The sequence below is a fragment of the Macaca thibetana genome, chromosome 9 (genome assembly GCF_024542745.1).
Source record: "Macaca thibetana thibetana isolate TM-01 chromosome 9, ASM2454274v1, whole genome shotgun sequence".
Taxonomy (NCBI): Eukaryota; Metazoa; Chordata; class Mammalia; order Primates; family Cercopithecidae; genus Macaca; species Macaca thibetana.
The window spans coordinates 14,445,434-14,468,527 of record NC_065586.1 but is presented as its reverse complement, the minus strand read 5'-3'; the positions used below and the strand labels follow the sequence as shown (position 1 = coordinate 14,468,527).

General features: G+C 41.8%; 2 protein-coding genes across 10 annotated transcripts in view; one reads left to right on the top strand and one right to left on the bottom strand.

Moving 5' to 3' along the window:
* Positions 1 to 15,779, top strand: part of FAM107B (family with sequence similarity 107 member B) — a 253,351-nt gene extending 237,572 nt beyond the window's left edge. For 8 of the 9 annotated variants that reach the window (XM_050803271.1, XM_050803275.1, XM_050803272.1 and 5 more), the window contains 3 exons: positions 3,781 to 3,964; positions 12,289 to 12,439; positions 13,009 to 15,779. In XM_050803271.1, coding sequence (XP_050659228.1) covers positions 3,781 to 3,964; positions 12,289 to 12,439; positions 13,009 to 13,125 — 452 coding nt within the window. In that variant the 3' untranslated portion in view covers positions 13,126 to 15,779. Of the gene's footprint in view, positions 1 to 1,541; positions 1,721 to 3,780; positions 3,965 to 12,288; positions 12,440 to 13,008 lie in introns of those variants that run through there. The other variant, XM_050803273.1, reaches the window with a different exon arrangement.
* HSPA14 (heat shock protein family A (Hsp70) member 14) overlaps positions 1 to 23,094 on the bottom strand; it is a 691,631-nt gene that overhangs the window by 330,607 nt on the left and 337,930 nt on the right. The gene's annotated exons all lie outside the window — the stretch shown is intronic.

The following is a 23,094-nucleotide window of genomic DNA, read 5'->3' as shown; positions in this document are numbered from 1 at the left end:
GTGCAGAGACTCAAGGAGGGGGTTGCTCCCGGCCCGTTCACCCCCTTGTTAGTAAATGACTGTTTCCCAGACCCCACTGTGGCCTGTGCATGAGGAGCTGCAGGGACCCTGCCACCTGTTCTGAGGACAGGCTTAAGGTCTCCATGCTTAACTCAGACTGAGACGCTCCTGTGCACTCCCTTTCCCAGCTCCAGTTGTGAAGAAGGACAAACCAGTGAAAAAGAAGGAAGATGTTTGCCCCTATGTTGACAGCATATACGTATACTTCAGCACACTGTCCCACAGAAAAACGTGCTCCTGGGCTGAAATCCTAAATGCACTACACACACCTCTGTGCAGCCACAAGTGTCTGAAAAGTCAACCACAGCCGTCCCCTCCTGCACCAGCTCCCAGTGACTGTGTCTCTCTAATAGGAGACAGGCTCGGGTGCCCCTCACCCCACTGGTGCTATGGAGAAGAAAGACTTCCAAGCAACTAAGTCTAAAGAGAAGTCAGAAAAAAGTCCCAAGCTAAGGCATGTTTCTTAGATTCAGAACTGAAGTCATTTCTTTCTACACACTAGAAGCTCAACCTCCCTCCTGGCAACAAGGCCCACGGCATGTTTGCACCCGAGCGCTGACCTCCAGGAAAGGCTGGAAGTGGGCATCTTGTGCTGTCTGTAGTTGAGGGAGCAGTGGGAGCGCGGGACAGAGGAGGAGGGGATGGAAAGTGGAGGGCAGGCAAAGCCGGAGGGCCAGTCAGTCAGGTAAAGGAGAGCAAGTCACCCGGGCTTGAGGGCTGACTGTACTTGCCCTCTCGCTGTCACCTCTTCCATGTCGATCAGACATCTCAGACTCGACACGTCCCAGATCCACTTGCTCTTTCAGCCTCCTGTCATGGCAACTTGAGCCTTCTGGTTGCTCGGGCCAGAAACTTCCGAGTCATCCTTGATTCCTCTGTGCTTTTCACGCCTCGTGTCCAGTCCTTCAGGAAGTCCCAGAGACTTTACCTTTAAAATACATCTTGAATCAGGCTCTCCGCCTACCTGTGCTGCTGTTGCGTGAGTCTAAAGCATCTCTCACCTGGATGACCCTTGCAGCTGCCGCCCTGACTCCCTGCCTGCCTGCCTGCCTGCCTGCAGCCTGTTCTGAACCTAGGAGCTGGAGTAATCTTTTAACTCATGAGTCAGATACTGTCATTACTCTGCTCAGAACCTGGGAATGGCTCCCCATGGCCCTCAGGGTGAGGACCAGAATGCCAGCACTGGTGTTGAAATTCCCACACTCTATATCCTCACCATCCCTCCCTCCCATGCAGCCACCCTGGCTGCTTTGCTGTTTCTCATCCCCCCCCCAGGCACCCTCCTACCCTGTGGCCTTTGCATGCGCTCTTCCCGCTGCTGATCACTGGCCGGCTCTTCTGTCACATTCCCTCCAGCTCCTCCCCATTACAGACCTTGAACTGTAATAACGAGGTCAAGGTCAGAGGCGGTTGTCTGTTTGGGTTTGGCGTCATGGAGATTATCCATGGTGAAGGGCAGAGATAGCCTTTTCTGGAAGTGGGTAGCCTTCTTGTCTATGATTAACTAGAATCAAACTGCAGTTGATTTTTTCAGACACTTGTGGCTGCACAGAGGTGTATGTAGTGCATTTAGGATTTTGCCGAGGAGCACGTTTTTCCATGGGACAGTGTGTTGAAATCAGGCTGGCTGTGATGGGTTCCCTGAGTCACCCTCTGCGAGGTTTGTAATTCTCAATTCAGTTCAGGGTGCAGGCATTCTTGTTGTTAAAAGATCAATGCAGATAGTGTCTGAGGAATGTTTAGTGTAATTTATTATATATGCCTTATTGTTTGATAATTTTGAGCCTTAATCATGCGGTGATATTTAAGATATTTAAACAAACGTTGCAGCTACATGATTTTTCAGTTGACTTCGCCTTCGGATTTTCATTCTCTTTATTTTCACATTCACTTTGTAAAAATGTTGCTGTGGTTTGGTGGACGGAACATAACATGGGAGGTGCTGGGGGCCGGGTCATACTTTTCAGCAGGGCGGCTAGGAAGTCAGGCCTCTCTGAGAAGGTGACATTTGAGGAAGGGCCTGGAAGGATACGAGCAGGATGAAGCCCACAAGGTGCTTAAGGAAGGAGACAGTGACCAGTGTCACAGGCAGCGAGCACCGTGCTGAGCCCTGGAAGCCTCTTCCACTGGCGCAGGGTCCGCATTGATATGTTTGTAGTGTAGATTGGTTTGCTGAGGCTGAAGGATTAGCAATAAAGGACCTGGGTCCGGTGCGTATTGACCAGCAAGTGAAACAACAAGCGCTAAAACTTAGAGAAATCGCAGTTAGATTTATTCAGAGCCAGGTTTGAGGACTTACGTAAGCCTGGGAACACAGACTCAGTGTAGACGGAGAATGGGTCCCAAAGTAAGTTATGTGAGGGGCTGTATATATACATTTCATTCCCTTTCCTTTTCTGTTTTGTTTGGTTTGAGACAGTCTCGATGTGTCACCCAGGCTGGAGTGCAATGGCGTGATCTCGGTTCACTGCAGCCTTTGCCTCCCGGGTTCAAGCGATTCTCCTGCCTCAGCCTCCCAAGTAGCTGGGACTACCCGCGTGCACCACCACGCCTGGCTAATTTTTGTATTTTTAGTAGAGACAAGGTTTCACCATATTGGCCAGGCTGGTCTCAAACCCCTGGCCTCAAGTGATCCACCCACCTTAGCCTCCCAAAGTGCTGGGGTTACAGACATGAGCCACTGTGCCCAGCCTCTTTTTTTTTTTTTTTTTCTTTTAGAGATATGAGGTCTTGCTCTTGCTCTGTCACGCAGGCTGGAGTGCAGTGGTGCAATCATAGCCCACTGCAGCCTCTCAACTCTTAGGTCCAAGTGATCCTCCCACCTCAGCCCCATGAGGAGCTGAGACTGCAGGCATGTACCACTATGCCCAGGGCATTTAAAACTTTTTTTAAACATATGGGATCTTGCTGTATTGCCCAGGCTGGTCTTGAGCTCCTGGCCTCAGGGATCCTCCCACATCAGCCTCCCAAAGTGCTGGGATTACAGGCATGAGCTACCTTTCCCGGCCTTGTATTTTGTAACAGGGGAATACATGTGGCACAGAGGTGGGAGAAGCAGGCAGTGAAACAGCAGTTTCAGTCCTGTGTGACTGGCCTCAGTGATGCTGTGTATAAGATAAGGTAAATATGCAGCTGAGTGGCTAGGAGAAAGGTTAGGCATCTTAGAATCTGGTGGAGGGTGACTGATTCCATCCTGTCTTTGTTCTGTGTTTGATAAACAGGTTTATAACCAATAACCGTCAGCGAAATATTTAACAAACTCCAGTTCAACAGGCAAGAGGCCAGCTTTAGTTTGTAGGCCCTGCTTTCCTGACACATGTGTCCGACTGCAGCCCTCGTGGGCCAGTGTTCGAATTTTCATTTGAACTTTCTTTTTTCTGACATACTCAAGTGCTTGTTCTGAAGTGTATACGGAGACAGGGTGGCAGGAAGCATCCTTTGTGACTGGAACTCAAGGTGTGGCAGTGGCAGTGATAGAAGTCAGGCCACAGGGCTCCCTGGCCTTAGTCATGGGCAAGACAAGACCAGGCCACCATTCTCTTCCCTGCCCCACCCCAGTTACATTCCAAGCGCTTTAGAAGATATATCAGTGATACCTCAGAGTGGACCCAGGAGGATGGCATGTGTTAGCATACTGAGCACAGCTCTGTGGGCCTCTGCATGTGTGGGAGAAGCCTTGGCAAAAACTGCAAATGAGTATTTCTCATCTTTCTCTTTCAGACGGCCCACCTGAGGATATCGACCCTAAGGACTCATATCTCATTACAAGAAGCATCATGGCCGAGCCAGACTACATAGAAGATGACAATCCTGAACTCATTAGGCCTCAGAAACTGATCAATCCTGTCAAAACCTCCCGGAACCATCAAGATCTTCACAGAGAACTTCTTATGAATCAAAAAAGGTAAAATGGTTTCTTGAGCATAGTTTGTTTTTTTTTTTTAAGAGGACTTTTAAGATAATGATATTTAATTTTAATTGTATTTACAGAGGCTTCAAAGATTCTTTGATTTCTTGCCCTGTGTTAAGGCTTTCTTATTCCTTCTCACATCCTAGAACCGGGTTATCCCTCCATGAGGCAGGTCCCCTGCAGGTGGCTGTGACTGCGGTGGCCGGCAGTGCTTCCAGACTCCTGCAGTCCCGGGTTCCCTTCTGAAATGGATGCCTGTTTCCAAATTTGGATGGAAGAGGCTGGATTAGGGATAGAAGAGAATGTCCTAAGTAGAAGAGAAATACATTCTTAAATTTAAACTCTCTGAATTTTCTCTTTACACTGAGGGAGGTGTAGGAATCAGGTAATTACTGCCTACTCCAGCATTTGTCAGTAGCAGGGAGAAGTCTCTAGAACCATATTAGACTTAGTAGATAGGACACTCATGTTTTGGTTTGTTTTTGAGTAGCATTTTAAATGGTTATTATCATAGTCTTTATTGTTATTTTGGAGGACAGGAAAACATTTACCTTCTATCTACTTTGCAAGCTCCATCTGTGCCATAATCATTTTGGATGTTGGGCTGGTGTGCTCTGCTTTTTAAGTAATTTGGGCGGGATAGGAGACTAGGAGAACTGAGGATGCAAGGCCACTTTTTCAGTTTAAGAACTAGGAAGCTTCATTTAGGATTATTTTCAGATCTCGCAGGACTATAGGTGGCTCATTTGCCCACTCTTTGCTAAGCCCTGGTGAAAGGTCTCCCATTGAACTGAAAGATAACGCAAATCAAGTTTAGCATTAGGGTAATTTATTGCAGGGAGGCCTAGTTAAAAAAATGTTTTAAAGAGGATAAAGGGGGCATTTTTATGGCAATTCTCTTTCCTGACTACACTCCAGTAGAACTAATGACTCCTATCTATCCCAGGAAGTATTTGTAAATACATTTCTCCCTCTAGAGTGTGGGAATGTGGCTTACTCCTGTTTTATCCCCAGCATTATTACTAGGAAGCTGTTGGATTAATGTATATTAAATTGAATGCAAAGAAGATTTTAGCTTCCATCTGCCTTTGTCACACAATAGAAGGAAGAATATATGAATTTGGTATTATTACGGCCAAAGCAAAATGAGACTATCAAGTTCCTAAAATAGACCACAGAATTTGGAAGCCATCCTATCCTGCCTGGGAAATCATGTCTTCATTTTGGTGGAAAGATCGTCAGTTTAGTAGGCTCTGAAACAGAATAGCAGTTGTCACTCATAGATTTTCAGATTATCTTCACCTCTTTGGCCTCAGTTCCCTTATCTATAAACTGCAAGGTAGGGGACTTAGCTGTTCTCTAAGAAACATTTTAGCTCAAACTTTTTCTTCTAGAAAAACCTATGAAAGGGCTCCAACTCAGAATAAAGGTCAGAGTAAAACAAACATTTGCAGAATAAGTGTTCTCTAAATTATAGGCTATGAATTATTCTGCAGAAATGTATTTAGTAGTTTGGGTCATATTGCTATAAAAGCTACAGATTTGTGCAGTTGCGTCTATTTCCACATTTTTTAGAGACAGGGCTTCTTCCATGCTGTCTTTGGCCTGTTCTTTCTTCTCCTTGTTTGCCCAGCTCAACTGATCTGAGACAATGCTGGGTTTCCCTAAAGTACTATGGTGTAGAGAGGACGTGGGCTTTGGGGTCAGAGAGAAATGGTAGGACTTCACTTTACCTATCTTATGATCTTGGCCAAGGTATCCCCTCTTGAGATCTGTTTCTTCATCTGTAAAGTGGGAGATAATAATATCTTTCTTATAAAAATTAAAGTAGACTGGGCACCGTGGCTCACACCTGTAATCCCACCGCTTTGGGAAGCCAAGGCGGGTGGATCCCCTGAGGTCAGGAGTTCAAGACCAGCCTGGCCAACCTGGTGAAACCCTGTCTCTAGTAAAAATACAAAAATTAGCCGGGCATGGTGCCACACGCCTGCAATCCCAACTACTCGAGAGGCTGAGGCAGGAGAATTGCTTGAACATGGGAGGTGGAGGTTGCAGTGAGCCGAAATTGTGCCGCTGCATTCCAGCCTGGGTGACAGAGCAAGACTCTGTCTCCAAAAAAAAAAAAAAAGAAAAAAAACACTTAAAGTAAAGAATAGCTTGTATGAAAATGCTTAACATAGTAAGTGATCACTTAGTCACATCTATCTTCCACTTCCTATGTGGCAACATCTGGAATTTCCTATTGCTTTTTCTCCCATTTCTTTGATGGATTTTGGTTTGGTTGGAAATATATTAAAAAAGAAGAAGAAAAAGAAAAAGAAAAGACAGACTTCAAAATCAAATGAATGTATGTCATCTTATCTCTTAAGAGTTTTCAAGGTCATAGCAAACTTGTTAGAAATACACTGGTTTTAGACCGAGAATTTCTCATTTCTTTCCTTTTATTCATCTTTTATTTTGTATACTTTTTAGAGACTGGGGTTTTTATTTCTAAATTTTAGTGCCGAACTGTAGGATACGTCCCATCAATACGATGTATGTTTGGTTAAGGAATAACCAGTCTTGATTATTGCATGGTGTTGTAATGAAAATCTGTTTGCTTTTCTGCAGTTTATAACAAGTCTTCCTACATTTTGTCTCATCCGGTGCTCTTTCTAGTAACCCAGTGTGCATTATCTTCAGATTACCCTCACTCATGTGAGTTATCTCAGGGTAACTGGTTTAAGGAATCATCTCAAGATCACGTAATAGTTTTTTGAAATAGTGTTTGGAAATAAAAACAAGTTTATGTGGAGACTATACCTTTGCTACGCATAGCTACAAATTTAGCTCAAAGCTCTATAGCAATTCAGACAGTTTTTCCAGTTACATTTTAGAGATTATATGTTAAAGGCCAAGTCACTGCTTTAGAGAACAAGCACCCACAGGTCTTCTAACTGTGAAACCTATGCTCTTTCTAGTGTATAATCCTACTCTTCTATTTACCGTCTTTAGGACCCAGCTTAGTTTCAGGTTAAAGTCTTGAAGCCTCTAGGTCTGTTAAAACCCTGCATCAAGTTCTCAGTTTCCATAGGTGTTCTCAGTGGTATAAAAAGGCAGCTTTCAAAAGGATTTTTTTTTTTTTTTTTGGTTAAAAGATCACTATTAAAGGGATCCTTAAAAAAACAATTAAGAAGGGCCAGGCACGGTGGCTCACGCCTATACTCCCAGCACTTTGGGAGGGCGAAGTGAGCGGATCACGAGGTCAGGAGATCAAGACTATCTTGGCTAACACGGTGAAACCCCGTCTCTACTAAAAAATACAAAAGATTAGCCGGACGTGGTGGTGGGCGCCTGTAGTCCCAGCTACTCGGGAGGCTGAGGCAGGAGAATGGTGTGAACCCGGGAGGCGGAGCTTGCAGTGAGCCGAGATGGTGCCACTGCGCTCCAGCCTGGGCAACAGAGCAAGACTCTGTCTTTAAAAAAAAAAAAATTAAGAATATTTCTGATATTATTTAGAGAGAGAGATTCTGTACTCTACAAAAATTACTTTTTGGAATAAATAGGTCAGTTACTTAAACATATCCCTAAAATTGGTTCTTTGGCTTGTATATTTGGAAGTCAGTGGCTTCTCGTTCCTGGTTTTTAGCTGACATTCTTTTGGCATGCTTTTCTAGATGAATAGTTCCTCAATAAATACTTGCTGCTGTACAGCATGGAAAAAGACAGGGGCAGTTCTAGAGATAAAGGATACAAGTATTTGTGTTCGAATCCATGCAGGTAAAAATGACTGAACCAGAAATGTAAATGAGGCAGGCCAAACCAGAAGATTACAAGATTAAAGAACAAGGGCTGAAATTCAGGCCTGGCGCAGTGGCTCACGCCTGTAATTCCAGCACTCTGGGAGGCCCAGGTGGGCGGATCACCTGAGGTGAGGAGTTTGAGACCAGCCTGGCCAATGTGGCAAAACCCCATCTCTACTAAAAATACAAAAATATTAGCTTGGCGTGGTGGCACGCACCTGTAGTCCCAGCTACTCAGGAGGCTGAGGCAGGAGAATAGCTTGAACCCAGAAAGCAGAGGTTGCAGTGAGCCGAGGTCATGTCACTACACTCCAGCATGGGCAACAGAGCGAGAGTCTGCCCCCTCGAAAAAAAAGAACAAGGGCTGAAATTCAAGTCAGCTTTTCCCTGTACCTCAAGAAAAATAATGAGGCCAGGAGATGTTTGGCTAAGTGGGCAGGCATTGTTCTGTGATGGTCTGAGCCCCAGACCTTTCCTCTGGCTGAATGCTCTCCCAGGTAACGGAATGACTTCAGTTATTGATACATAGGTACAGAGTTCAGGTAGATGTGGAATGAATGTGGACTCGCCCTATCTGCCCTTGAATGTATTTAGTGGTTTATGTGAAATGTACCTTTCAGAGTTGTTTCATACTCTGGTGGTGGGAATATAAATCATTGCAGCCTTTTTGTAGGGCACTTTGGCAGTGCTCATCAAAATATGCAATGTGCAGGTGCTTAGCCAGCAATTCCGCTCCTATGAATCTAGCCAACAGAACTACTTGTAGAAGCTTGCAGCTATAAATGTCCACAGAGGCTCAGTGCCTCATTGTTTTTAATGGTGAACAATTGGAAACCAAATAGATGTCTGTCAATAGGGGTGTGGCAGAATTGTGGCATGTTTATATGGGTATAGAAAGTGTGGAGGAACATAGACCAAACTGTCGGTAACAGTTCTCTCTGGATGCAGGAATGGGTAGGGGCTGATGGGTACAGGGCCTCTACTTTGTATAATTTTGGGGCCACTGTTCACACAGAACATTTGCAGTGGAGTGGAGCTCCTCTGATTTGTTTAAAAGAGAGGGTTTGGATGTGCTTTTGCTTTTTTATTTAACATATGGCTATATTACCTTTCTTTTTCTGCAAAGAGCACTTACTAATTTTATAATGTTTAAAATTGGCTTTGCCCACTTTAGTAGTCGCAGGTAGCTACCTGACCAAGAAGCCAACTTGGAAATTACTGTTGCTTTTGGGTGATACTGTCATAAAGGGGTTGAAAGTACTTGTTAGCTGTATATGTCAGAATTGATTAAAGAGAACCAACTATTCTAATGCCAGGGGTGGTATTGTAGTTAACTATGAAAGTTGGAGAAACTCATTTCTGTCTGTCAACACTATCTCTGCTCCATTTAGACTTAGAGACTTATATGGGCAATGCTTGACTTTTTCCATTCAGCACAGAAAGTTAAGTAATCCACTGTGATAAAATTTTAACTAAATTTGTATGACTTCTTGACTGCTGTAAGTAGAGAATATTTATCATATAAGCACCATTTTCCTGAATTTTTTGTTACTACATATTTTATCTTACTGTCACTATTGTGTAAAATCTTTGAAAGGCAAATGAATACTGTGTAATAGTTAAACCCATTCATAGGTTGCAATAGAGTGTGAGCCAATTGTGTCATACATCAAAATGTTCAGCAGCTTTTGCATAATCCAGGAGAATTTAATAATAGTTGAAGTTCATTTTGCCAGTGAAATGTAGGGAAAGAAAAATGTTTGAAATTTAAATTATTCAGATAGCTAAATTCTTAATCCTAAAATTTAAATCCCTTAATTCTGTCTATAGTGTTATATCAAGACTTTTTAGTAGTCATGAAACTGAGTAAATCTTTATTCAGATTACTTAAAAACAGCTTTTCCTGTGGTTAATAACACCTTTATTTTGAACAGAGTACTCTTAAGCAACTTATATTGTGCTGATTAAAGATTTAATCTGTCCATATTTTTTACCCTGTTGTTCAGTCTTGGTAAGTATGAAGCAAACCATAATTAAAGCACAAAAGTCACCTGCCTCTTTTGTTTCACTGGAAATTTGGCCAGATATTTTTTAACGGAAAGTTCTGCTAATAAAAATTGGGAAATTGGAGATATATATTATTTTGACTGTGTGTCCTCTGTCATTAAGGATGGACTATACTAGCTGGGTGTGGTTGCTTATGCCTGTAATCCCACCACTTTGGGAGGCCAAGGCGGGTAGATGACTTGAGCTCAGGAGTTCGAGACCAGCCTGGCCAACCTGGTAAAACCCCATCTCTCCCAAAAATACAAAAAAATTATCTGGGCGTGGCTGTGGGCACCTGTAATCCCAGCTCCTCGGGAGGCTTAGGGAGTAGAATCGCTTGAACCTGGGAAGAGGGGGTTGCAGTGAGCCGAGATGGTGCCATTGCACTCCAGCCTGGGTGACAGAAGCAAAACTCCATCTCAAAAAGAAAAACAAAAAAACAAACAAAAAAAAAACTGGGCGTGATGGCATGTGCCTGTGGCCCCAACTGCTCAGGAGGCTGAGGTGGGAGGATCGCTGGAGCTCAGGAGGCGGAGGTTTCAGTGAGCTGAGATCATGCTACTGCACTCCAGCCTGGGCAACAGAGAGACCCTGTCTCAGAAAAAAAAAAAAAAAAAAAAAAGATGGAATATACTGATTTTTACTCTAAAGAACAACTTTGAATTAAGTTTTTATTGTGAATTTTAAAAGCATCTACATAGGAGAGATGCCAGAATTTTTAGAAATTCTAGATGAACGAGGAAGTATGCAATTGAGGATTGGTTTACAGATGTGATTGTGTGGACTTGAAAGGGATCAAGGTGAGTGTGCTGTTGAGTTTCTCTGGTCAGAGCACATATATTGGAAATTGTTATTTAACAGTTGCTCAGATGAGTCCTAGTTGGTGAGTCACGGTAGTTGATAGGAGTTGTTTAAAAAACAACCTTGTCCCTGGTCTACAGATTAGCAGTCACCAGCAGCCAGACCAGGAGGTGTGTGGGAAGTGCTCAGGCCCATCCTGGAGTCCAGGACAGAGTCAGTAGTGTTCGTTGCCTACAGTTCAGAAAAGCATGAATTACTATTCTGCTACGTGCCTGTGTGCATAGCATGAGTGTGTGTGCACTGTTACCTACACCCTGTGCTGCCTGAAATTGATAGTGCTTTTCCTGTTCGGTGGTTGGTCCTATTTTGATTTTAAATTGTCTTGGTAAATTTTAACATCAAGTTGAGATTACTTAATGAGTTGGCAGAGACTGGCTAAGATAAGTGACTAAGGAAGACAGTAAGAAGAAAGGTGGGCTGGATGATCCAGCATTCTGGAAAGCCATAGGAGAAATCCTAAGGAAATAGAAAAGGCAAATCTTAAGCTGACAGTTAGACAGAGATCACACCGGAGAAAATGCTAAGACATGTCTTTCCCTTGACTTCTCTCAAATATTTCAGATGGAGGGTGGCTAGTTCATGACCTGTTTGGCTTGTTTCTCCCCATTTGGAGAGATGGCTGCCTAATTTATCTCTCAGAAATGTAGACCTTCCCTGAAGGCTGACTTGCTTTCATTGTAAAGAATCAACCGCACATCTGAAAGGGTTTCAGTGGAGGAGCACTGGACTGAGAGTTAGGGGATTAAGATTCTGCACGGCCATATCCTTCAGTAGTGATATAACCTTGGACGTGCCTTTAGATGTACAAGAACCCCCTTTCAGATCTGAAAAATGGAGAGTGGGAAGGTTTCGAGGGCCATTTTACTGTCTAAATTTCTGTGCTAGCTGGTCTTGAGGCTGCATTTAGTGCATAAGATCAGGGGCCAGAGGCCAGGCACGGTGGCTCATGCCTGTAATCCCAGCACGTTGGGAGGCCAAGGTGAATGGATCCTGAGGTCAGGAGTTCGAGACCAACCTGACCAACGTGGTGAAACCCCGTCTCTACTAAAAATACAAAAGTTAGATGGGCGTGATGGTGCACACCTGTAATCCCAGCTACTCCAGAAGCTGAGACAGGAGAATTGCTTGAACCTAGGAGGCGGAGGTTGCATTGAGCCTAGATCGCGTGCCACTGCACTCCAGCCTGGGCGACAGAGCAAGACTCTGTCTCAGAAAAAAAAAAAAAAAAAATCAGGGGCTAGGTTTTGGGAAGCCTTCTCTCCGTGCAGAGCCCCCTGATTTCCTGAGCATCTCCGTCTCCGTCATGGGCACCCATCACAGTCATCGTACGAGCACCCCCACCCTCACTGCCCTTCTTTGCGTAGCCTACCGTCTTGCACGCGGCAGGTGGCCAATACATTTTTATTGAATGAATGGATTTTATGTACTCTCTGGAGATCTCCTGTTGCCTTTCTTTCATGCTGGTGAATTTCTTAGATCACCATGTTGCCTATTGTAGCCTAGTAGGTATCATGCTAATTCTGTAGACCTCTTTTCCATGGTTGATATTGTAAGTTATATTTCTGTTCATAAAACGATGTAGCCATTAGATGAACTTTTAAAAAATTTTTATTAATACTTTTTTTGCAGGGGTCTTGCTCCTCAGAACAAACCAGAATTGCAGAAGGTGATGGAAAAAAGAAAACGAGACCAAGTAATAAAGCAGAAGGAAGAAGAAGCACAGAAGAAGAAATCTGACTTGGAAATAGAGCTATTAAAACGGCAGCAGAAGCTGGAGCAGGTAAGGGGGATTGACTGGAAGCTGTTCTTTTTTTTTTTTTTTTTTTATCTTGAGGAATGTTGGAGCGCTGGAGCAGGCAGGATTTACCAGACGTGTCAGTGTATACATTTATACTATGAAAGAAATATTGGAGACAAATGTCAGCAAATGGGGTCAGATATGTTCAAGGCGGGGACAAGAATCCTACTGAGGACCTCAAACAGATTCCAGAGGCAAAAGCAAAACAGGGACATGGCACTGAATTCACACAGGGTGCTGGGGTCATTTTATGAAATTCACCCTCACGAAGACTCCAGAGCAGCTGCGCGCTGACCTCAGGATGTGTTTTCTTAGCCCTGTCTTTTCAATTCTTGTCATCTCGTGGTCCTATTTGCAGTGACAACCAAGTAGCCTCTGTTTCTGTGCACAGTTACCCAGACTCCATCCATCCATTTTTTTAAAAGTGGGGCACCAGGAGAGACTTCCTTCCATGGGGAAGTAAAGTTGTCAGGGACTTTGCAAAGAGAGAGGAGTATTTTGAAAGGCTGCTTGGTTTGTAAATAATTTTTCCTTTTCTGAATGTCATTTAGCTTGAACTTGAGAAGCAGAAATTGCAAGAAGAGCAAGAAAATGCCCCCGAGTTCGTGAAGGTGAAAGGCAATCTCAGGAGAACAGGCCAAGAAGTCGCCCAAGCCCAGGAGTCCTAGGCCGAGGCTGCAGCAAGACCTCGTGTGTCACCCCACAGAGCTGTCTGTGGGTGCTCCTCAATCTCAGGGCACAAGCCCCTGGAGAATGTTCCAGCCAGCAGAGAATTTTGACTTGCAGTAGGATTTGGTGTGATTTTCCTACGATCTGGGTGGATGCCTTGCCTGTGATGGTTGCAGTTCCTATTCGCCAAATGAAGGGCAGTGCCCCGCACATAAGTTGGAATGATGGACCCGTGTTCAGAGACTTAACAGAACCAACAAGCAGAAAAGTGAGAACAGGAAAAAGGAAGAGGACACTGGAATCAGTTCTTGAGAGTTGCACGACTTGGTTTTTCTTCCATTCCAAGTTTAGTGGGACCCGGAGCTTTTTTCTTTTAAAAGCTAAAAAAAAAAAAAAAATACTTTTAATTCCTTTTTGTTATGTTAGATAATTGAGATCACATAGAAATGCATTTAATCTGTTCACCCACTGTAAATTTTATTTTGAGGACCCAGAATTTTCTTGTCTAATTTATACTTTCACCCATGTTGCAGTTAACACCAGAGAAGGAACGTGAATGTTGAGCACAGCCACTACCCTTGTTGGCACTAAATTTAGAAATAGGGTGAGAAGGTTTAAAAGCCTGTAAACACCCATCTTGATTTTATTTTCATTCCTTTTGGTTCTCTGTGTAATAATAGTAGGCTACATAGTGACATTCCAGTTCCAAGAAGGTACATCCTGTCCGTTTGTTAATTGCTTTGATTACTAGGAGGATTTTTGTTCAGTTTTGTTTTTAAATGTCTTGCTGATCTAGTTCTTTTAGATGGAATAACCTTCCAGTCCTTTAGAGAGTGGAACTAGTTCATATAACCCAGCTTCAGTATCACAAGTAGAAGCCCGCACATCTTTTCATTTCTCCAAGAGGAGTGTGGGGAAGGTTCCCATGACCGGCTGGGCAGTGAGGATTTCACTAGGCATTCTAATGTGAAATCAGTGTAGATTGCTCTTAAGGAGGCTTCATGAGATGTATAGCATTTGAATGTCTAATGATAATGAGTGTCATTAGAATCCAAGCTTTGAAAATTTCTGATTAATGCTCATATATTTATCTTTGTTTTTTCTTGTGAAGAAAGACTTTCACCACTGTTTGAGTGATGATGCTGTTGATAAGGATGATGTCGATGACTACTATATTGCATCTCTCAGGAACAGCTGACGGGAAGGGAGGGGCTGCTGAGTGCCCTCATTCTAGCTAGCACCACGCTCCTCAGAGAGCGGCCGAGTTATAGACAGCAGCAGCATTCTCATGCAAAATTAGTTTTAAGCTGCTGGTGTGGGCATCGGTACCTTTTGCCTGGGTGATATGGAAGAATTTTTGAGGATTTAGTATGCTCTCCATAGAGACAGTTCAGCCAGTCATTTCTGCATTGTAGAGACTTCTCATACTTTCTTTGAAGACTCATAGAAAGCTGGATCCAGAGCTTTTGAATCCTTAATTAGCATAGTAGAAATTAGCTTTCTATGGGAATGCTTTAGTGTTAGCAGTTGACAATTAGGCCCATATTCAATCTGAATGGGAACAAAAGTAAATGCAATGATAATATACTGCTAGTTAGAGAAACATGTTAGTTGATTATACCTGAAATGGATTATCTATCTCATCAGCAAGTATTATTTGAATAAAATGAGAAATGCTTAAGAAGAATTGTTGCTCTATAGTAATTTGGTTTTGAAGAATGGAATGGTAACTATTTTTTTCCATCGCTCTTCCTTTTGAGAGAAGAAAGTGTGGTGACTGATGATCTGGAAAAGCCCATTTCTGATTGCACATTGACTGGAATTCTTTCTTTGTGTCTGTGGACTAGTGATGCTGTTTGCAAAATGAAGATTCGGGACTGGCTCCTATCTTGTTATCTAACTAGATGTCAGATCTTGAAATCTGTATTCTCGAAGCAATTCTGCCACTTGATCGTATTCACAAGGGCCCTGATAGGCTCCTTTTAGAAGGCCCAATTCTGTTCCTAGAGCTTAACTAGAATTCATTCTTCACTGGGGGAAAAAAAAAAAAAGTTAATTAAGAAAGCATTTCCTTCCTAATCTCACTCAAATCTGCAGAATTATTTGTAATGAGTAGTACAAAATCTGGCCAAAAGGAGACTTGTAAATAGCGTAAAGTGGTGTTTTATGCTAAACGGTGGAATGTATAGGCAGAGAAGCTCTTTGAAGTTGTCAGATGACCTGGGCTTACAAGCCTGATTCAAACAGGCTGTCAGTCTCCTCTCTCCCCTTAATACCGTGCAGCCCAAACCCCTAGGACTCTTGAACATCCGGGCAGTTTTGTGCTTTGAGCCACTTTTTGACAAAAATGGCTCCATTTTTCCACAGCGTGGTTTTCTTAAACTAGTTCAATGTTTTATAGTCTCATAGTAGCAGTGTTGCTTTCTAAGCTATAACAGTCGACTTTATTCTTCTACTCTGAAAAATCTTGACTTGTTTGAGTGTATATAATATATATAAAGGGAGCCTTAATGGATTGGTTTTCATAATTTAATATTTTTTGTATTTGCTCTTGTATAATTGTTTTTAACGGAAAGTATTAAAGAATTGAGGGTGGAATTCTTAGAACCAAAGTTATTCTTAATAAAAATCACCACATGCTTGGACCATGCAACCATGTTTGTCTGATCTGTTTAAAGTGGGCATCTGGAACAGAACAGGGTTGGGTTCAGTTCAAAGGTGAGAGTTGGTTCCAGGGTCTCCCTTTTGATGACTGGTCCTCATTGACAACCTTACCCCCAAATCACTTATGTCCTATTGCCTTGTGGCAGTCCAGCTGACAGTTTATCATATCAAACAGAGTCATCTCAGGTATTTATGGCACTGTAAATTACACATTGCAGTAGACCCTACGGCCTTGAGCAGCAGCCGTCAGTCCTCAGCTCAAAGTATTCTGTATTTTAGATAGCTTGGAGGACAGTGGGAGACAGGTTTTGGGAAGGGCCATTGTTTAGTGCGTTTGACCCCAGTACATATGGCATGTCTGAAGTGTGATTATGAGGTTTTTTTTTTTTTTGCTTATTCAACTATATGAATGTTATTCCTCAAAGAAGTTACTTTGGAAAGGTATACACCTGATCGCATTATACTACTGGTGAAATACTTCGGAGGTTCAAGTCTCTTTATAAGTATGCCTTTATTTTTCAACTACAAATTACTCAGTTTGATCATCCAACTTCTAGTGTCTTTGGACTGTTTTAAAATATTGTATCTACTCAGGAGAGTAAAAATTTACTATCTCTAAGGTTGTACCATGAACTCTAAAGCCAGTACAGAAGATAGATCCAAAAATCAATTGAGGAGTAGCTGCATCCTTGGAATAACTAGGCAGTTTGCCCAGGTGACTGTGTTAAGGCTGTCAATGCATTTGACCACTTCCCCAATCTCTCTCTTTCTCTTCTCTCTCTCTCTCTCTCTCTCCCCGCCCTCCCCCCACTCCGCCCCCGGCGTGTGTGTGTGTGTGTGTGTGTGTGTGTGTGTGTGTTTTACAGTAGTGGTAATAGATTTGAAACAAGACAGGGCAATTTCAAAGTGTTTAGTAAGATTTAAAATACTATAGGACAGCTAAAAGAAGTTTTAAAATAATACTACCCGGCATACATTTCCTAGTATAAAAAAATGAAGTATTTTACTTCCAGGGTCTTTGGATAAATACAATCTTTATGAGCTAGGCTAACAATCACAGTTTCTACTTTGTTTTGTCTCATGAGAAAACGTAGTCTGATTATCAGTTGGGGATCCTTTGAATGTCTTCCCACTTGCTCCTAGATTTTCTGGCAAGATGATAATTACCACTCGCCGTGGCACAAAGGGCACTCACTCATTTGTTGAAAGTGTGTTCATTGCTACTGCAGTCCCGCTACTCCTAGAAACCCTCAAACTGTATATGTGCCTGTGTGTCTAAGTGTAAATATGTATGCACACATTTGCATTGATGTTTATTTTTATATCTGTATTTATAGAATATCATGAGGTCGGGCCAGGGATGGTGGCTCATGCCTATAATCCCAGCACTTTGGGAGGCCAAGGCGGGTGGATTGCTTGAGGTCAGGAGTTCAAGATCAATCTGACCAACATGGTGAAACCCCGTCTCTACTAAAAATATAAAAATTAGCCAGGCGTGGTGGTGCCTGCCTGTAGTCCCTGCTACTCAGGAGGCTGAGGCAGGAGAATCACTTGAACCTGGGAGGCAGAGATTGCGGTGAGCCGAGATCACGCCACTGTGCTCCAGCCTGGGCTGGACAGAGTAAGACTCCATCTCAAAAAAAAAAAAAAAAAAAAAAAAAAAAAAAAAAAAAAAAAAAAAAAAAAAAATCATGAGGTCACATTGATACCTCCAATCCCAACCTGGTGGCATGTTCTTTTCCCCCTTTCCGAATTTGTCACTCCCTCCTCCGACAGTGACAATCCTGGCTTCCACTGTCCTCCACTCATTTATTTATTTTCTCAATGTCCTGACCTTCCTCAACTGCTTTCACCTCCCAGGCACTGCCTAGTGGCTTTTTGACTGAATTAGGAAGGAAGGGAGAAAGAAAACAAACAGCAATTTTTCTTGAGCATGTAAACATGTATTGTGAGTTAAATTAATTAAATCGCCTCAAACAGCCTAAAGTGCAGCTATAGATCTAGTATACATGATTGTTTAAAACCTTGTAAACTCCTTAATATATCAACTATACTTGAACACAGTGGTTAGCACATTTTAAAAATAGCTTACATATACCCATTTTAAAAAATCAAGCTTTATGTCCATTATTACTGTTTTTGAGATAGACTCTCTGTTACCCAGGCTGGAGTGCAATGGTGCGATCATAGCTCACTGCAGCCTTGACTGCCTGGGTCAAGCTCTCCTCTCGCCTCAGCCTTCTAAGTAGCTGGAACTACAGGTGCATGCCACCATGCCTGCTAATTATTTTCTTGTAGAGACAAGGTTTCCCTATGTTGCCCAGACTGGTCTGGAACTCCTGGCCTCAAGTGATCCTCCTACCTTGGCCTCCCGAAGTGCTGGGATCACAGGCATGAGCCACCGTGCCTGGCCATTTGTCCATTAGTTTTCTACTTTTAAAAACACTTTCCTACTACTATGACCGTATTTATTTTCATATTCTCCTAGATATTCAGTTATACTCTCCTTTCTGGGCTTGCAGTAATTTTACCAAGATTAAAAGGAAAGAACTACCCCCTCAGGCTAATTGAAGGAACAAGATCTGGGTTCTTGACTGATTCTTAGGACAGAGGGCCTGGCAGCACAGTCCAAGCTGCTGCAGTCATGGACCACGGGCCCTGGACGAAGTCCTTTGTTATAATTAATTCTTCCTTGCTTTGTCTTGGAATTTTTAATATCTTGCCATTTCTTCTTTCATTTTGGAAACTTGGTGTCCTTCCCAGAAATGGATGCTTTCATGTTGCATAGTCAGCCTGACTTACTCATTGTCTTGCCTTTACAATCTATTGATCTTGTCCATTAGTGTAATTGAAAACTTACATATGCCTTATGAGTATCTCATATAACTAGGATCATTTCAAGATTTTGTCTAGTAAGAATCATCAAGTCTGTGTGGTGAACGCTTGTCCCTGGGATATTTGGCTATTTATTATCTTTGACACAACTGCTGGATCCTCTTCTGTTTGTGATCATATATGATTAAGTGGACTCTTTTATTTCTATTTATTATATGTGATCACTGATGACGATTCTATTTTTTTGAGACAGAGTCTCAGAATTCTGTCACCCAGGCTGGACTGCAGTGATGCGATCTTGGCTCACTGCAGCCTTGATCTCCCTGGCTCAAGCAATCTTTCCACCTCAGCCTCCCAAATAGCTGGGACTACAGGCATGTGCCACCATGCCTGGCTGATTTTTTTTTTTTAGTTTTTTTGTAGAGACAGGGTCTCACTCTGTTACAGCTCAGGCTGGTCTTGAACTCCTGGCCTCAAGTGATCCTCCTTCCTCAGCCTCCCAAATGCTGGGATGACAGGTATGCACAACTGTGCCTGGCTTCTTTTGTCTTTTTGTACTATGTTTTCTAGTTTATCTTATGATTTTCTTTATTTCTGTGAGGATAGCTAGAAACAAGCACATGTCTATGGTTTATGAAAATGTGTTATTCTTCACACAACAAACAAAATGTCCATACATATATGAATAGTCCCTTAGCCATATCCTATAATCATCTTAATTTTGTATTACAACTCCTTTTTCTCTTCGAATCTCTATGAAGGTGTGTCCCTTTATAGACTCACCTTATAATTTTCATCTCCTTTTTTGAACGCTCAGAATATTACAGCTTGGCTGGTGGAAGTCCTTCACGCTTATTCTTTTGTTTTTGTGGGGTTTTGGTTTTTTAAAAAATAAAATATTGCTTTTGACAGTTATGGCAGCATCCTTACTTTGTTACAACAATAGGATGTTTGGGGCCATCCTAATTTTTTTGTTGTTGTTTTGTCTTTTTGGTTTTTTTTGTTTTTGTTTTTGTTTTGATGCAAGACATAGGACTGTGCCTTTCAAGGAGTCCTGGTTTCTTTTTTTTTTTTTCTTTTCTTTTCTTTTTTTTTTTTTTTTTTTTTTTTTTTGAGACGGAGTCTCGTTCTGTCACCCAGGCTGGAGTGTAGTGGCGTGATCTCGGCTCACTGCAAGCTCCGCTTCCCGGGTTCACGCCATTCTCCCGCGTCAGCCTCCTGAGTAGCTGGGATTACAGGCACCTGCCACCACGCCCAGCTAATTTTTTGTATTTTTAGTAGAGACAAGGTTTCACTGTGTTAGCCAGGTTGGTCTCGATCTCCTGACCTTGTGATCCACCCACCTCGGCCTCCCAAAGTGTTGGGATTACAGACATGAGCCCTGGTTTCTTTTTTGATGAAGAATAGAAACTGCTAGTGGACAAAAGTGTCCTTGCACTGGTAGTAATGACAGAGCTAAAGAATGTGAAATTATCCTTGTTTTTCCATTTCGACCCTTTATGTGGTTCTACCTTATTTTTCTTACAAGATCTTGTTAATCCAGAAATATTTTCATTACACTTGCAAAGATTAGTTGAGATATTTTCTTTACAGATAAGAGTTATGAATGGGGATTTACCAGACCAGATACCAAAACACACCTTCAAGCAATAGTAATTTAACTGGTTCAATATTGGCTCAGAGAAGACAAACTGATGAATGGAGTGGCATATAAAGTCCAGAAAATGACTGATTTGCATGTCAAAATTTACAATGATCGAGGTGGGATTTTATTTTATTTCAGATCAGTTAGGAAAGGATAAACAATTCAGTGAAAAGTTTTGGGGCAATTGGAACCAAACAAATATATATTCCTCTATGTAAGAATAATTTCCAAATTTATTAGTGTTCAGCATAAAAATAAAACTGTAGAATTATTAGAAGAAAATATAAGGGAATATTTCTATAATCCTAGGGTTGGAGGAGGCTTTCCTAAGCATAACATTTAGCCCAAAATCTATAATGAAGAAAACTGACAGATTTAACTAGAGAAAATTAAATGCTTTTGTACAAAAAAGATGTAAGAAAGGTTAAGTGTCACAGACTAAGGCATATTACATATACAGCAATACCTGGATTACATACAGAATATCTGTAAATGTCAATCCAGTTTAAAAAAAAAAGTATATGAACAGGCAATTCACAGAAGATGGAATAAAAACAGTCCATCAACATATGAAGAGATGCTCACTACTATCAGGAAAATGCAAACTAAAACAACAGTGAGGTAACCTTTACACAAACATCCACAAGGCAAAAATTTGAAAGACTGATAATGGCTATAGTTGGTGAGGATGTAGAGAAGCAGGTATCATATATACAACATCAGGGGAAGTGCAAATTAGTAAAGCCAATTTAAAAACATATTTTCACACGCTCTAGAATGGATATAACAAAAAAGATATACAATAACAAGTGTTGACTAGGATGTGGAGAAATTGAATCCCTTGTTTCATTGCTGGTGAAAATGTAAAATGGCGTAGGTACTTTGGAAAAGTTTGACAGTTTCTTAAGGAGTTAGACACAGATTTATCATATGACCCAGCAATCCCGCTCCTAAGTACTTACCCAAGAGAAATGAAAACATACACCTACACACAGAGTCTTGCACACAAATGTTTATAGCAAGATTATTCATAATAAAGTGTGGGAGAACCTCAAAGGCCCATGAATTGATAAATGGACAAGCAAATGTGGTATGGCCACACAGTAGAATATTATTCAGCCATAAAAAGGAACAAAGTACCGATAAATGCTATGACATGGATAAATCTCTGAAACAATAAAACTTTTAAAAATGCATGTATCTTTTGACATACCAGTTGCATTTCTAGAAATGTGACCTTAAGAAATATTTATGTGCATAGAGATTATTCTTCAAAGACATTTGCAGCCAGGTGTGGTGGTGTGCACCTGTAGTCATAGCTACTCTGAAGGCCAGGGTGGGAGGATCACTTGAGCCCAGGAGTTCCAGACCAGCCTGGGCAACATAGAGCAAACATTTCTTGGGCAAACATATTTTGTCTCTGAAAAAGAAAAAAAGAAATATTTACAGCATTTGTCATAATTTATCTTGCAAACCACCTGCTTATCTAGTAGTTTGCTAGATTAAGTGTAGTACATTCCCATTCTCTTTATGTACTATAATGCAGCTTTTAAAATAATATATTATTATACATATACATAAATAAGGCTTTGAAGCTATACCCCATGAATATGTACAACTATTTTGTATCCAAAATAATTAAAAATAAAAAAATTATAAACTAAAATTCCTGAAAATAAGTATTGACCCAAATATCCTATAAACTGAAAGAGAAAATAATATTTCTCTTATAACAGTTTCATTTTTCTCCCTGAAGAAACCTGAAAACATTTACGGACGGTTGTTTTTGGTTTTCTGTTTGGATTGACCTGAAATAGAATTTTTATTGTCAACAACAAAAAAGCAAGCTGCAGAACAATAGACATATGATCTCATTTATATGAAAAAAAATTTTAAGTATTCATATCCATTCATCTATACAAATGCTTGCAAATAGGACTGGAAGTTTACCTAACATATTAACAGCGGCTACTTCTAGGGGAGGGAAGGAATTTAAGGCCAGAAATAGAGCGGCTTCTGTATGTAATCTGTATATTTGTGATCTTTTTTTTTCCCTGAGACAGGTTCTCACTGTCACCCAGGCAATGAGTCGATCATAGCTCACTGCAGCCTCAATCTCCCAGGCTCAGGTGATCCTCCTACCTCAGCTTCCCGAGTAGCTGGGGCTACAGGTACTCACCACTACACCTGGCTAATTCTTCTATTTTTTGTGGAGATGGGCTCTCACTATCTTGCCCAGGCTGGTCTCAAACTCGTGGGCTCAAGCAATTCACCCTTCTCAGCCTCTCAAAGTGCTGGGATTACAGGTGTGAGCCACCGCACCTGACCAATATTAGTATGTATTTAAAATTGCATACAATCGGAATGAGTCCTTGATTCACTAGTGTTTAAAACGGCATAAAAGCAAAGCTTGGAAAATAAGTCTGCTTAATACAAAAAAATCCCTTAAAATCTAAACACTGTTAATTTCATAACTGGCGTGTACAGTGAACACCCACAAGAGCAGTTTCAATGTTCCCCAAACATGCAGACCTATAGTTGAAATCATCGAAGGAAAAACAGGTCTAGCGAAAAGATAGAAGCTCTGACTCCAGAGCGGCACTGAGAAATGTTTCGACCTTTTGCCAACCTCGTAAGGATGGAACAAAGACCTGAGCTGGGGGCTCCTCATAAGTGACGCGAGGGGTGTAGACTTCGCCATGAAAACAGCATTGCCCTTTAGAGTTTTCTGCTGCTCCTGGGACTTCAGTAACTGTAGTTACAGTCCTCTGGTTTTCCTCCTATTGTTTTCATTGGCCCGGGACTAAGTGACTTGGAAGTGAGG